Source organism: Elgaria multicarinata, chromosome 16, assembly GCF_023053635.1.
Source record: "Elgaria multicarinata webbii isolate HBS135686 ecotype San Diego chromosome 16, rElgMul1.1.pri, whole genome shotgun sequence".
Lineage (NCBI taxonomy): Eukaryota > Metazoa > Chordata > Lepidosauria > Squamata > Anguidae > Elgaria > Elgaria multicarinata.
Genome location: NC_086186.1, coordinates 29,086,432 through 29,100,943, shown reverse-complemented (window position 1 = coordinate 29,100,943; position 14,512 = coordinate 29,086,432). Strand labels below are relative to the sequence as shown.

Sequence of the window (14,512 nt, the reverse complement as noted above, 5' to 3'; positions counted from 1 at the left end):
AGGCCAGTTGAAGCTGAAGAGATACAACTGGGGATGGTGTGGTGAGCTAATACCCTATTTCTTCGATTCTAAGACGCACTTTTTTCCCATATAAACATCTCTAAAAATGGGGTGCGTCTTAGAATTGCGGGTTTGTCTTAGGTTTTTTTTTCTGTTGGTGGTACTGAAATTAGTGTGCATCTTATAATCGATGGCGTCTTACAATCGAAGAAATACGGTATCTTCCTTTCAGGTTCCATGAAAAACTACAGAGTGGAGGCCCAGTTTTGAAAGAGGCATTACCATTATTATTATTGTTATTGCATTTATATCCTACTATTTTTCCTCTTAAGGAACCCAAGGCAACATACAAAATCCTCCTCCTCTCCATTTTATCCTCAGAACAACAACCCTGTGAGGTAGGTTGCGCTGAGAATCTGTGATTGGCCCAAAGTCACCCAGCAGCTTTCCATGGCCAAGTGGGGACTAGAGCCCGGATCTACTGACTCCCAGTCCAACACTTTAGCCACAACACCACACTGGCTCTCATGACGCATCTCCACATATACACATGACCCTTGTTAATGGCCATCACAATAATCTATGGCTTTGAGTTCCATTGGACGATTATGCCTTATATCCTCCATGTATTCATCCTTTTATGCTTGTGCTCATCACAGCATCTGGTAGCGAGAAATTCCATAGTGGGATTCTGCATTCTGTAAAGAACTTTAGGTGGGGGACTTGTTTCAAGCTTACTGCCTAGCAAGATATGAAATGTTGCAAGAAGAAGATATTATCTGGTCCATCTGACCACACAGGGCTGTTCTGCGCTTCCCACCCCACCCGAAGCTATAGTTGTATCACTCCAGAAACAGCATTTTTAGATTACTGTAGCTACTTTCCACATCCACCTGGGATTCAAACAATGACAACAAACAAGATATATTAAATTAAGGATGATTTTTCAAGATCTAATGTAGTAATGTAGGCAGCTCCTAGAAACATTAAATATAATCAGCACTGCATAGAGGCAGAATAAGAGCCAGGCACCTAGTGACACGTTCATGGGGAAAAAGTCATTGCCTTTTCTTTCCCAAAAGTTGGAGCAGGGGAAAAAAGGGGGAGGGGGAACACTTACTTGTAGACAGTTCCTCCGTTGCCATGACCAAGGATGTCTCGATACCGTATGTCTTGTTCATTCATCTCCACAAGGAAGGAAGAAAAACAAAAGAGATGTCATGCCGTGGATGGAAGTGTCAAGGAAAAGCAACTCTAGGCCATAAACAACCAGCCGTCTGGGTCATTTCAAGTTCAGCTGCAAGAACGAGGAGATCAATACAACATTTGCTGTCCAATTTATAAAAGACAATACCAAGGGACAAAGTGATGGAAAGTTTAATGACAATTTGTTTGCCTGGGTCATTTCATTAAAGTTTGATAAAAGGTGTCAAAATGGAATGATAACATAGCTCAAGAGGAGCAGATCACAGATATGGAGAGGAGAAAAAGGGTCTTGAGTGTAGAGTATAACCAAGGCCTAGGTTGGGAGGGGGCTTGACCTTAAACATGGCCAGGAGCATATTGCTGTAGCCCACGTACAATTCTGTTCTAGAGCTGGGGAAGGCACTGAGAGCAAGACGTTCACACTTGTTGCAAGGCTGGAATGCTTAATCAGAGATACTTGGCTGACCTCAGATCACAAATGGAGCAGTTTCCAAAGCAGACAGAGTTTGAGCCAGCCTCTCTGCAGTTAAGTGACTGAGAGAGTCCAAGTGCTGTCATCCCACAGCAAATCCCCCCCCCCACTGGCCTTAACCACATTTACGTCTGCAGCAGTTAAAAGATCAACCCTGTTACACCTGTCAAACCTCAGGGTTTGAGGTCAAACCTAGCACCTTGAATTGTGTCCAGAAGACAGACGGAGGGATAATGCTGGCACTCGAGCACCAGTGAAACGAAAAGTAGTTTCACAAATGGTCTAAAATGGGAGCACATCCATGTCATAAGAGATACAATCCTGACACACTAGTTTTGTTGGAAAAAATATTCAGCACACTTTCAGCTGTAGAAAACAGATTTTAGTAACAAATCACATGCTAGGGTACTTTTAAAAATAATAATAATAATAATAATCTACTTGAAGGCCATAAAAGCCAAGCTTAAAATGTTCTCTGCTATAGTGCAATGCAATGATTATTTATCCAGGGAAATATTTTTCCTTCTACAAACGTTCAGGTCTAAAGCTTGGGCAATCTGTGATCATTAGAAGCCCAAAGGCACAGAAGTGGACTTCATATAAATTGCCTGTTTAGCTTGTTGCAGTGAACTTAATGTATTGAAATGAATTAATACACAACAGACAGACATGAATCAAAATTAAGGCTTATGTTATGGGATTCTTTCCCCTGAATTTCTCCCCCACCCCTTTTAACAAAAGCAGGTCAAGGAGCAGCAGACATTTTGAGGAATCCTGCCTTGCCTGAGGTAAAGGTAGGCCTGAGAAAGCCCTAGGAGAAAATGCCACCTGGACTCAGGAATTTAGAAGGTCTCTGAGTGTCTTCTTGGCTGGAGCCATGGCAAGGGTACATTTGGGGCACAATTCACATCAATGTCTCTTGAGCAAGGCATGCCATCCACACGAGCAATTGCCAATCGTTTCAATGGGGCTTGCATTGGAAAAGCTCCCCCAATGAATTCTGATGTAGGTCACTTACTTTAATCTACCTTTGTTCAGAGACATCAGAAACACTTCAGATTTGCATCACTGCAAATAGATTCACATCCGCAATGAGAAACAAATCCTTTGGGGAACAGCAATTTTGAGGCTTAATTATGCGAGCTTCGATTCAGGAAGGACCAGTAAAGGTTTCACAAGAACAATTGTGTGGGGGATTTGGCAAGAGTGTTTTCTCACACCCTGATCATTTAACCTGCCTTTGGTCAAGTGGTGTGAAGTGAACAGCCCCCATCAAGATCACCTATTTTACAAAAACGTTATTGTTTTCGTCAACCACTCCCTAGACTACAGCATATATTCTTCACTTTTAAACTCCCTTATGCATGGAACTGATGGTGGAAGAAACAGAGGCACCCACACACCAGAAAACATGTACACCAACAATTCTCAGTGTAAAGTGGGCCAAGGGCTGGTCAGAGACATTTTGTGCCTAGGCAGAATATCCCAAACGGCTTTCCCTTGCCCCCTCTCCACACTAGCTAACATGGGGCATAATCCACCAGGAAATTCTCCACTGAAATGAAGCTGCACTCCTGTCTACCTCTCTGCCACCCCTAAAGAAAGCACAAAATCCTCTAAAAAATCTCCCCCAGAAAACACAGGCTGTTGTATTGGAACAACTATTTTCGAGTGTCCCCCGCCCTTCTCTCCGGGTGGCTCTGTAAGATGTATGTGCATATATGCCTGCTGACTGATCGAGCCAGGATAGCCAATTGAACAACTGTTTAATCACAGGATTTCTTCTGCCAAGGAGTCCCCAGTTCAAAGAGTCTCCAAATCAGTCCCACATATCCCTTGATGAGACAGGAGCCCAAACGTAGACCATGTTTGCTTTTGCCTTCACAGTAAGTCTGGAGTCTCAAATACCTCAGCATGGGGCTAAAGCTCCACTTCGTCCAATTTATCAACTCAGAGAGACATGTCTCAGGTACCGAGCAATTTGTCTATTGTACTTGGGAAACTGGAGGCCTCGATCAACATCATAGCAAGTGCTGGAATATTACTTCTCTGAAGCAGCCTTGATTGGCTGCTGCTATTAACAGAACGAATGGAAAGTGAAAGAGTATCCAATTACGAATCAACAAACAAAACACTCGCTTTATGTCGGCTGTCTTGGAGCGAATCAGCATGCATCTCTTATAAATCATTACAAGCAAAAATGCTCAATTAATCCTTATTTGATATGTAAAGCTCTAGCAGAAGTCTGGCCCTATAAGCCGTACCTCCGCTCTACCAATCGAAGCCCTAATGGCTTCAGAAAGCAGTCACACTCTATGAGCAGACAATTGAGGAGATTTAGTAAATCCCACTTTATAGAGCAGAGACTAATCGGAAAACACAAGCCAGTCAAATGTTTCTTATGAACTGTTGACACTACATCAATGCTGAATCAATTGGCGGCATTTTCTCTGAGTGACAGAAAAGAAATAAATATTTATATCACATAACCTATATCAATGAACCTAGGCAGAAAGCTATTTCTAACCTGTCAATATTTGATTATCTTGAAGAATCGTGTCCCCTTTCTTTTAATGATTAATATGAATTCCTTATTAAACCTAAGTGGCGGCTATCAGGGAAAAATGTCTTTATTAATGCTTTCAAGCAGAAGGTGCAAAACAACACACACACAAAAATCTCTTTTACTAAAGTGTGGTTGAAACCACCAAAGATGTTGTTTTTTTTTAAAAAAAAAACAACTAAAATTTACAACCTAACAAATCATTGCCTGACACGGAGCCAATAATAGTATGAAGACCACCATGCTCTTTTAGGAAACCTAACAGTTTAGGGCCCAATGACAGCCACACCCCCGTTAAGTATGTTCAGTTCTCACGGACATCAAGAGAACCTAAGCAGGATAGATGGGGCATGGATTATACTCATGGCCATACCCTTCCCACCTGCCCTGCCTCCCATGGAAAGCTCTGTGTATGCCACATAAGAAGAGCCCTGCTGGATCAGACCGAGGGTCCATTATTATTATTATTATTTATTTATATAGCACCATCAATGTACATCTAGTCCATCTAGTCCAGCACTCTGTTCACACCGTGGACAACCGGCTGTTGACCAGGGACCCACACAGCAGGACATGGTGCAACAGCACCCTCCCACCCATGCTCCCCAGCAACTGGTGCATATAGGCTTACTGCTTTGGATACTGGAGGTAGCACATAACCATCAGGGCTAATAGCCAGTGATAGCCTTTTCTTCCAGGAATTTATCCAACCCCCTTTTAAAGCCATCCAAATTGGTGGCCATCAATTACATCTTGTAGTAGCGAATTCCATAGTTTAACAATGCGCTACGTGAAGAAGTCCTTACATTTATCCATCCTGAATCTCCCACCAATAAACTTCATGGGATGACCCCGGGTTCTACTATTTTGAGAGAGGGAGAAAAATGTCTCCTTATCCACATTCCCCGTACCATGCATAATTTATCTCCCCTTAGCCCCCTTTTTACAAGCTAAACAATCCCAGCTGTTGTCACCTTCCCTTATAGGGGAGATGCTCCAGCCCCTTGATCATTTTACTTGCCCTTTTCTGCACTTTTTCCAGCTCTATAATACCTTTTCTTAGGTGTGGTGACCAGAACTGTGCAAGAAGGCTTTCTCATTTGCCTCTCTCAGGGCAGGAGGGGGGATATCTACACCCACACCCTTTTGCTCACATAGAGCTCACTGCTCTGCTGATTTGTGATAACACGTGATTGGAAGAGCTTCAAATGCACACTGGAACTCCTTAAAGAACAGCTGATCAACAGATCCAAAGTTAATGAAAGGTAAAGTTATTTATCCAATCCAACAGCCATTTGCTCAATTATTTTTTAAGCGGAGCATTCAGTAACTCCAAAGGAGCATGACTAATGCATAGCAGAGTTTGAACACTAAAAGCAAGCCTCCATAGTTTACCACCCCCCACTGTATTCTTGAGAACTCTACATGCATGATGGGCTTCCCAAAGTAACCTACAAAGACCATCTTTTTTTCCCCTATCAGGCATTAAAAATCTTCTTAATTCCATTAAGAATATTTAAAACACACCTGTTCTCAGACAGGGCTTTTAAATTTTGTTTCCCTAATTACACGTTTTTAATCACCTCTCCCCCATAAATCTTAAATATTTATGACAGAAAAGCATTTGTGAAAGATTAAATAAAATATCGGGGATGCGTTAAAAACAACAGGCATGTATTTTACTTTTATAAAGCTTAAAAGAAACTCCATACCTAGCTTTAAAGGAAGAGTCATAATCTATGCTTCAAAATGAAGAACTCGAATCCATATTCCTAAGTTTTATTTAAACAATTCTGGTCACAAATAAGCAAAGCGCAGTGCAGGTGACACTAGTGGGACCCGTCTCATCTATTAAGAGCACAATGTTACAGGTGATCCGCTGAAGGACAAGCGTGAAGACCAGCTTTTATCTTCTTGACACGCTCAACTACAACTACTTGATTCATGAAATGCCAATGAGGCTTGGAGAGGTCACTGTGTGAAGGCACTGAATACGCATCTGAGATAATTAAGATTTCAGCCTTCGAAACATGGAAGGGAAGTGAACAGCAGTTAAGAAAATCAATAAGAGTCTTTTATTTGCAGTGACACAGATGTCTCAGTCAATAGTGTCTAATAGGCAAGCTTGATCGCAGTGGACAGGTGCCTGCCTCCAAGGCTATCAAAGGGCTTTCACCATGACAAACATTAAAACTTATTTATGTTGCTATCGAAGAATCCTGCTGCCTTGCAGGTACTTTCATTTAGTGGTGTATATTTAAAGTCATTATGCTACTTTGGGCCATCCCTGGCTGTTTGAATCAAAACTGGCCAGGAAGGACATGCCCTGAGGTGTCCATTTGCCCATCAATTGTGAAGCTATTGCATTCAATTGCAGATCCCAGAAGAAGGGAGGCAAGGTAGCCATCTACAATTTCCCTCTTTTACTGGCAAACCGATCACACCGGGCTCCAAAGAAAACAACATCACATATCTTCCTACTACCACCTTCATTATTCAGCACTTGGCAGCATGTGCATTTAAGCCTATATGCAAAGATCTAAACAAGCCAGAAATCCTATTTTGCTATTCAAAATTGATTAAGTTTTCTTCCCTAAATTGAGGCAGCAGAACGACGGGTGCGAAAGGCATTTCAATCTATTTGGAGCTAAATCTGATTAGTGCGTTTTGAGAAAGGAGAAGCAAATTGGTGTGCCAATCCAAATCAATCAAGACAGAGGCTCCTCTACAAGACAAGCTCTTTCACAGCCTCTCCTCTACTTTATTAAAAGAACACATTACTAATAAGTGAGCAGTAAGCATCTCTGAGGCTATCCTAGAACATGAGGCATTTCTGTATTCATGCGGATGCTCATCTTGCCTGCATCCAGCCCCAATCCAATGCACCTACCTGGCCATTTGCTAGTATCTTCTTCAGTTCTGCAGAAGACTTCTTTAAACTGCAGAATTTGGAAGGACAAAAAAAAAGGAAATTATATTTAGTGCTTGCACAACAGCACCTTACTGAATGGAAACGCAACTCGTACTTAACTAAAAACACACACCATTGTTTATTGTTACACCTGCCTATGATCACAGCGGTGTAAACTCAGCACCTAAATTAGCACCTAGAATGAATTATGCAAAGGGTGCCTCCACAGATTTCTCATTTCATTTAATCTCCTCTCAAGATTCAGATTCCGCCCCCCTCCCCCACCGCATCCAAATGTGAACTTTCTTGGGGAAGAGTGGGATCGCAAAAAGAAAATGCGGGAGGGGGAGAGGGAAGAGCAATGAGAAAAGCCAGAGTGATGCTCTAGATAGAAAGTTACTGGTCCTAAATTTAGATTCTATCCAAGGAGACTCTGGATCACTTCTGTCTCAGTTCTCTATCTGTAAAATGGGAATCGTTACAATAGACCATTCATGGCTGTTGAGAGGATAAACATGTCAAATCAGTCTAAGCACTAATGCTTTAAATACGGTTTTAATAGGATATTCCCAGATTACTGTCATCCATTTGAAGCTTTGGGATGAGGTGAGCTTCGGGCACAATCCAGCAGAAAGCTGGCTGTGCATGAACAAAGACTTGCTATTACACAGGCCCCATTTATCTTTGTAGGGCTTGTGCAAAACAATTCCCGCTGGATTGTGCCCCCCAAAGTTAAATACCCATCAAGCTACCCATGTAGAACTACCACAGAAAAATAGAACTGAGAAGCAAGTCACTGCTGAAACTTTTAAAAAGAAAAAGGGAAAGATATATTTTTGACAGGCACAAGTGTCTTGATCATCGATCATGACTGAAAATAAAACACATATTATGTGGTACCTTTGTTCTTTAATAAGCCTCTTGTCTGCTGGACTACTTTAAAGAAAGTGTACTTTGCCAAATGAAATGTATGCTGATCTTGTCATCTCTTGCAACCAACTGTTTTGTGAACATGAAACAGAGGAAGACTGTCAATGACTTCAAAACAGTCATTCCTAATGCAGATGGGTTTTGGAAAATGAAAGCCAATTAACTGCCCCATTAGATGTCAGCCTCCACTCAATGCATTGTTTATAGGGCACTTTCAGAACCTGCTCAAAGTATGTGCAGAAAACAAATGACCACAGAACGGTAATGGAGGGACAGCTTTGCAAAGTTTGACTATTAAGCATCAAACGTTTAATAATAGAAGTTACACTCTTAATAGTTTGCTAAAGATCCTTCTCTTCTTGATAAGCTATAGTTTTATTTTTGACTCCAAGTTCTTCCATTTAAGCTCTGGACAAACACAACACAGAATGATTTCTCCTGGGCTAAAGCTAGACAGAATACACAATCTTCCAATACTTGGATAGCAATTGTAACTGTATGAAAACCTTTCTTGATCCACTAAAACAACATAGCTTTTGGCTGTGCTTACAGACAAAGATATTTCCTTGCACTTCCTAAATGTAACAGGTAATAAAAAAGCTATATTGTCTCTCAAGCCATTCCTTCTATCGCCTTCTGTGTCTCTTTATCCTCACTTCCCCCATATTCAGAGGGTTCCTAGCCTCAGTCCTTGAGAACTTATAGGAACTCATCTCCAGTGTCTCTTCCTGTGACTTCCCAAGACTTCACACACTGTCACAGCTTTGTAACCCCTTTTACACTAAGGCGAGGAGGGAGGCCTCTGCATTCCCTTGCCAGTAATCTGTTGGGTGGCAATGGTGGCTGTAAAGTGGGTGGAGGTCACCCCTTTTCTCTCACTTTCTGTCACCAGCTTTTCTCTTCTTTCCTATCAGTTTGCCATGGAAAGGACAAATGGCTCTTGCCAGAGGTCTAATTGATTGCACGCAGGGTGCTTGTGAAATGAGGCTGAAATTGGGCCAAGGGTCGTACGTTGCCCAACTCTTCACTAAACAAAGTCTACTGTTTTGTCCAGTATCCGAGGCAGTAAGCCTGTGTGCACTGGTTGCTGGAGAAAATGGGTGGGAGGGTGCTGTTGCACCGTGTCCTGCTTGAGGGTCCCTGGTTGACAGCTGGTTGGCCACTGTGTGAACAGAGCGCTGGACTAGATGGATCCTCGGTCTGATCCAGCACGGCTCTTCTTAGGTTCTTTTAACCTTGACCCATTTGAACTGCACAATCATGTATCTTGCAGAAGTGTCAGCAAGACAAGATGTCCAGAGTTAGAAGACAGAACTCATAAACCTTCTAGCTACTCCCTCCATTATCATGGTAAAGCCCCAACATACAGGCATCCAATATTACAGGCTTGCAGACCTGGAGCAATCTTTGACTCCTCCACTTCCTTCAACCTGCCACAGCCAAGTTGTCCACAAATCCCGAAACCATTTCCATTTCTCCTTCTTCAAGATCCACTCCTTATTCTGCCTGTTATTAAAATCCCCCGGCCATGGATCTTGCTCCTGCCTTCAGCTGATTCAGATGACCTCTTATCTTTTCCCCCTCCTGTCCTTAGCTCTCCAGTGATTGCCAAGTGACAAGAACAAGGACTGCCACTTAACTGTAATGAGATCAGTTCACAGCAGGGCAGTATTGCCTGCTTCAGATAATCCAGAAAGAGAAAGGAACAGTCTACCACAACATATACATTTATCACACTTAATATGCAGAGTTTTACCATCTTCATCCCAATTTAACTTGCAACCCTTCACCAGAGGTGTCACTAATACTCCCCCTTTACAGAGTCTGACCTGAGGTTGAAAAGTGGTGATTAGCTCAGAACCAACCCAGCGAATCCATAGCTAGGCAAGGACTTGAAATCTGGCCTTTGCGGTCCTTGTCTGCAATGCCTCGAATTGACTGCCTGTTTCCTTACATTTATGCAGAGACAACTTCTATTCAACACGTTAGAAGCAACCCTTTTACCAGTAAGGTCAAAATAACCATAAGCTCAGGAGGCCCGACTGTATATTACAGTGCATGTAAAGTTTTGGACTGGGGCAACTGTGCAGAGAAATCCTCACAGAATTAGGTTGTCCAAAGGAGCTCATTGTATAATAGGCTCAAAGACTAACATTGCTTTCGACAAGCCACAAAAATCTTGCTGAAAACTGGTCAACTGAATCCCCCTGAAGTTATCCAGCATTTCCCCATTTGCTTCTGTTAATTACTATGCAGAAATCACTTCTGGAGTTCTGCTTTAATAAAATGCATGCACACTCTTCTCCTTGATTCTTACCTATTGCTTGGAAGGGAGTCTGGGACGGCTGCACCGCTATTGTTAGCAGAACCTGCTCGTGTATTTACCTGCGGGCAGGAAAGGAATCTTTATCAGTTGTTTCTATTCAGAGGACATGGTTCTAATTAACCTGTAATTTGCCATGAATTTCCTATTTCGCTACGAAGGTTAATTAGCTAGTTGCCCATGGTAGAAATCCAGCCTCTATGTAGGTTACCACATTGTGTTATTGAGGATTCATGCTCTTTTATTCACTCTGCATTTGAAATGCTTGGTTAAATAATACAATCAAGTACAGGCACACAATAAGGCTTTCACTCAGTTCCTATTAAATACACCTCTCTCTCCTCCTCTCCCTGAAACCTTTTTGCACTAATATATGAATCACATTTGTCTATTGTTACCAGAAAGGCTGAGGCATACTCCGCACATTGTGTGCAATCCAGAATTCAAGATACAGATAGCATTACACAGACATGTGTCAATAGGGTGAAAGATACACATAAATGTTACACAATGTTTGGGCTGTTATTACAGAGGTATAGATTAATTAAATCAAAATAATGTGATCTTTCTTTCTTTGTTATGGATTGTTGGCATAGTTCAAAAGTCCAGCTCCTGCACAACTTTCAGATTTGAATGGGGCATGAACAAAAAGAGTGGCAGGATGACCAGTGTCTTTTAGGTTTTATATGTGTATTTAAAAACTGTATTAAGCAAAAGCAAGAAAGGAATCAATTTCATTCCGTAATAAATCAGCACAAGATATTCAGATAGCACATTCAACACCACATGGAAGGAATCTTTCCTCTGCACTATTTTTTTTTTAAATCAGCTTGTCAAGGCTCAGAAAGTGCAGTTTTTATTTGACATTTCAATAAGTGGAACACAGCATTGCAAATCCATCTAAGTTTACTGAAACAATTATTGAAATTCCTACCTTCAGGCCATGTATGTTCCGTTTCCCAGGAGGTTTGCAGGCTGAAACAGTAATTGACTAAATTGTAGAACACATCAGGGCCATTTACAAATTTGCTCAAAATGAAATCTTTTTTTTTTAATGAGGCTGATACAAAAATTAGTAGAGAGAAATGATTGTGAAGTGGCTCCCAAAACCCAAAGCAGGAATTATAAAGCAGAGTTTCTAGACCTGCAGAAGTGCACTTAAAAAAATCCAACCCACTAAGAGCTTTCTGAAAACAGCTGATATAAACTCTGTGTTACCAAAATCAAGGTAACTGTGAGCAACATCCTCTGTTCTAACTTCCAGTAACTCCTGTTTTCCAGTCTTCTTTTTCACATAGTTTAGTTCAACACTTTTCAGGAGATAATATATTTGTGAGATGACCAAACTTGATAAAGGGGGGGGGGGAGGGAGGATAACATTGGCAGAGCTGCCTGCCAGACAGCCCAAAAATCAATGGTTTGCGTTCTATGCTATCAGCACATTTTATTCATATTTTCACATGAAAAATTAGTAGCCAGGGACAAAACTCAAGCATCTCAGGGCACCAAAGACTAGGTATGTTATAAATGGAGGTGATCTCCTCTGTTATTTACACAAAGCGTCTGACAGGCTGTTGTTACTAAATATATAAAGATGAACTACTGCAGAACAAGAAAAAAATTACTTCCTTAAAACCTTTCAAATTCCACATTGCCTTCATCTTCCCCACTCTATGCAGCGTATGTACTTTTGCCAAATGTTTAAGCTGCAAAGGCTTCAAGCTAGATGTTACGGACAGTTCCCATTTTAAAACTACAGTGCCCTACAAATTGTATGTTAAAGGGCCTGTCAATTTTGATTGATTGTCTGGGAAAGGATGAATTTGGTTCCCCACCCCCCTTCTCTCCCCCTTCCTCAGAAACACATGCATTTCACTCCTGGTTTTGACAGCAGGAAACAAAGCGATTTATTAGTCAAAGGGACACAGATGATAGTTATTAAATACAGCAGTTAGAGTAGGCTCATGCAATTTAAACTACATTAAACATTACTATTATATTCTTAAATAAGAAATACTGGGTTGCTACTTTGAAGGCAGAAGATGGGGCTATGTGGAAAATCTGAAAAGTATCCAGCAAAACTGACATCAGCCATTCCTAATTTGAGGGAAAAGTGGGGTGGCAAGGATTCAAACAGCCCTTTCTTTTCAGGCCAAATACTAGCATCAAACTCAGACAAGTTCAGAGTTAAGCCATGATCCAATGACGACTTAAATACCAAAATCTGAGAAATGCAAAATGGGGCAATTCAAAAATACAACAACCATCACGGTATCTTTAACTCTGGGCAAGAAGAGATAAAGACACAGTTCTCATGTAACGACAATCCAAGGGTTGTTGGGGCCACCTGGGAGCGAGCAAGCAAGCGTGCTGCCTTGCAACTACTTGCCACTTCCACTTCGTTGCCAGATTACAAAACAACCCAGGGTTAATACTCTGGGTTGTTTTTCCTTTAGGAACCTAGCATTCTTGAGGGAGATTAGACTTCACAGCAAACAACCCAGGAATGGGGCTGGAAACAAAGTGGGAAGTGGTGACAAGGCAGCACGCTCGCTCCCATGCAGCCCCAACAACCCATGGGTTGCTGTTACGTGCAAACTAGGTTATCGTAAGGAAATGCGAACTTGCTTTTTCATGTTTAAAGCCTTTTCACCCTTTGACTTCATTCTGCACTCAATGATTTCCCCCCATTAGATAAAAGCAAAATGGCTTGAAACCAGGTTATTTGAACAACTACCTGCATCTGGACAATCCTGCCCATACTTTAAGATTTGCCTCAAGGACCTGCCTTTGAGATGCCTGCTGTTAAGAGCAAGCAGGTTAGCAAGCAGAAAGCACAGAGCCTTCTTGGCAGTGGCTCCAAAACTGTGGAACTCCCTTCCTATTGACTTGCCCCTTCTGTAAGGTACTCAGCTGGGACTCGAAGATCTTCCTCTTCAATATAGCATTTAATCAGCTATTGTACTTAAGAGTACATATCTGAGAGTAACTTCTCAACATATCCTGTAGATTGCTAATGTGCCAATTTTTATCTTGGTTTCTTGCCTTTCAATTTGATTGCATACCACTTTGTGAGGGTATAACCCTAAAAGATTAAAAATGCTTTAACTAAATAAATAAGTAATCAGCTAGACTTAATTCATCACATGCCCTAACCAATTTTCTGCACGCCTTTAAACCATTACTCTCCCACAACCAGATTTCAACATTCACTATGGAACGTGCTTTCCCAAGTTGCAAGGCAAGCATGCACTTCAAACATCAAATTGTCTTTTTATACCTGCATTTGGGGAGCGCTGAAGAGAGCATGGAAATTGATATGGTGAGAGATGAGCCATCTTCCCACTGGTGGGTTACACAGGCATGTCATGCTTGCCTGGCCTGGAACAAAAGGAACTTCGGTATCCCTCTAAAACAGAGGTGAGGAATCCACGGCCCTCATGCAGCCCTTGGCCTTGTTTATGCGGCCCCGGCGCACAGCCCAGCATCTCGCATTCCTTTCCTTAATCCCTGCAGCGGTAGCAGTCGCATTCAAGAGAGGCCATGGAAAGTGAGGAGAGGCAGGCACGAGCTCAGGACTCAACCATGGGGTGTGGCAGCTACAGCTCTCTGAAGTTTGAATTGGGCAATTAACCAACAGGATTCTCTAACACATCTTGCGGAAAAATGTTCTAGCTGCTGTGCTCCATTGTAAGACCTCTATGCTCACATGTGCGCATCCCTCACCTCGTTTTCCATTTCCTTTCTGGTCCACAATTGCTGTCTCCTCAGGGATGAAGGAAAGGAAGAGGAGATACCAGAGGAAGAACATAGGGAGGGAAGGAAGGAAGGAGGGAGAGAGGGAGGGGGAAGCCGGGCAGTGCCGGGGAGGGGACAGAGAGAGAACATGAATGTGTTATGGGGGAGCAGTGTGTATGCATATGAGAAAAAGAGGGGGGGGAGAAAATGGATAAATGGATGAGGAAGTTGAGAAAAAGAAAGTAAGGGCAGAGAGTCAAGCAGGGAGGCCACCAACTTGAAGAAATGTGGCCCCCCGACATCAAAAGGTTGCCCATCTCTGCACTAAGTCCGCATCCTCTTCCACATAAATGAGCTCTAGTGCCGTCA

General features: G+C 42.1%; 1 protein-coding gene across 4 annotated transcripts in view; it reads right to left on the bottom strand.

Annotated features, from left to right (window-relative positions):
* MAP2K5 (mitogen-activated protein kinase kinase 5) overlaps window positions 1–14,512 on the bottom strand; it is a 143,459-nt gene that overhangs the window by 108,686 nt on the left and 20,261 nt on the right. For all 4 annotated transcript variants that reach the window (XM_063142304.1, XM_063142305.1, XM_063142306.1 and 1 more), the window contains exons 5-8: window positions 11,340–11,380; window positions 10,400–10,467; window positions 7,132–7,180; window positions 1,121–1,185 (exon numbers count right to left, since the gene is read on the bottom strand). In XM_063142304.1, coding sequence (XP_062998374.1) covers window positions 1,121–1,185; window positions 7,132–7,180; window positions 10,400–10,467; window positions 11,340–11,380 — 223 coding nt within the window. The remainder of the gene's footprint in view (window positions 1–1,120; window positions 1,186–7,131; window positions 7,181–10,399; window positions 10,468–11,339; window positions 11,381–14,512) is intronic.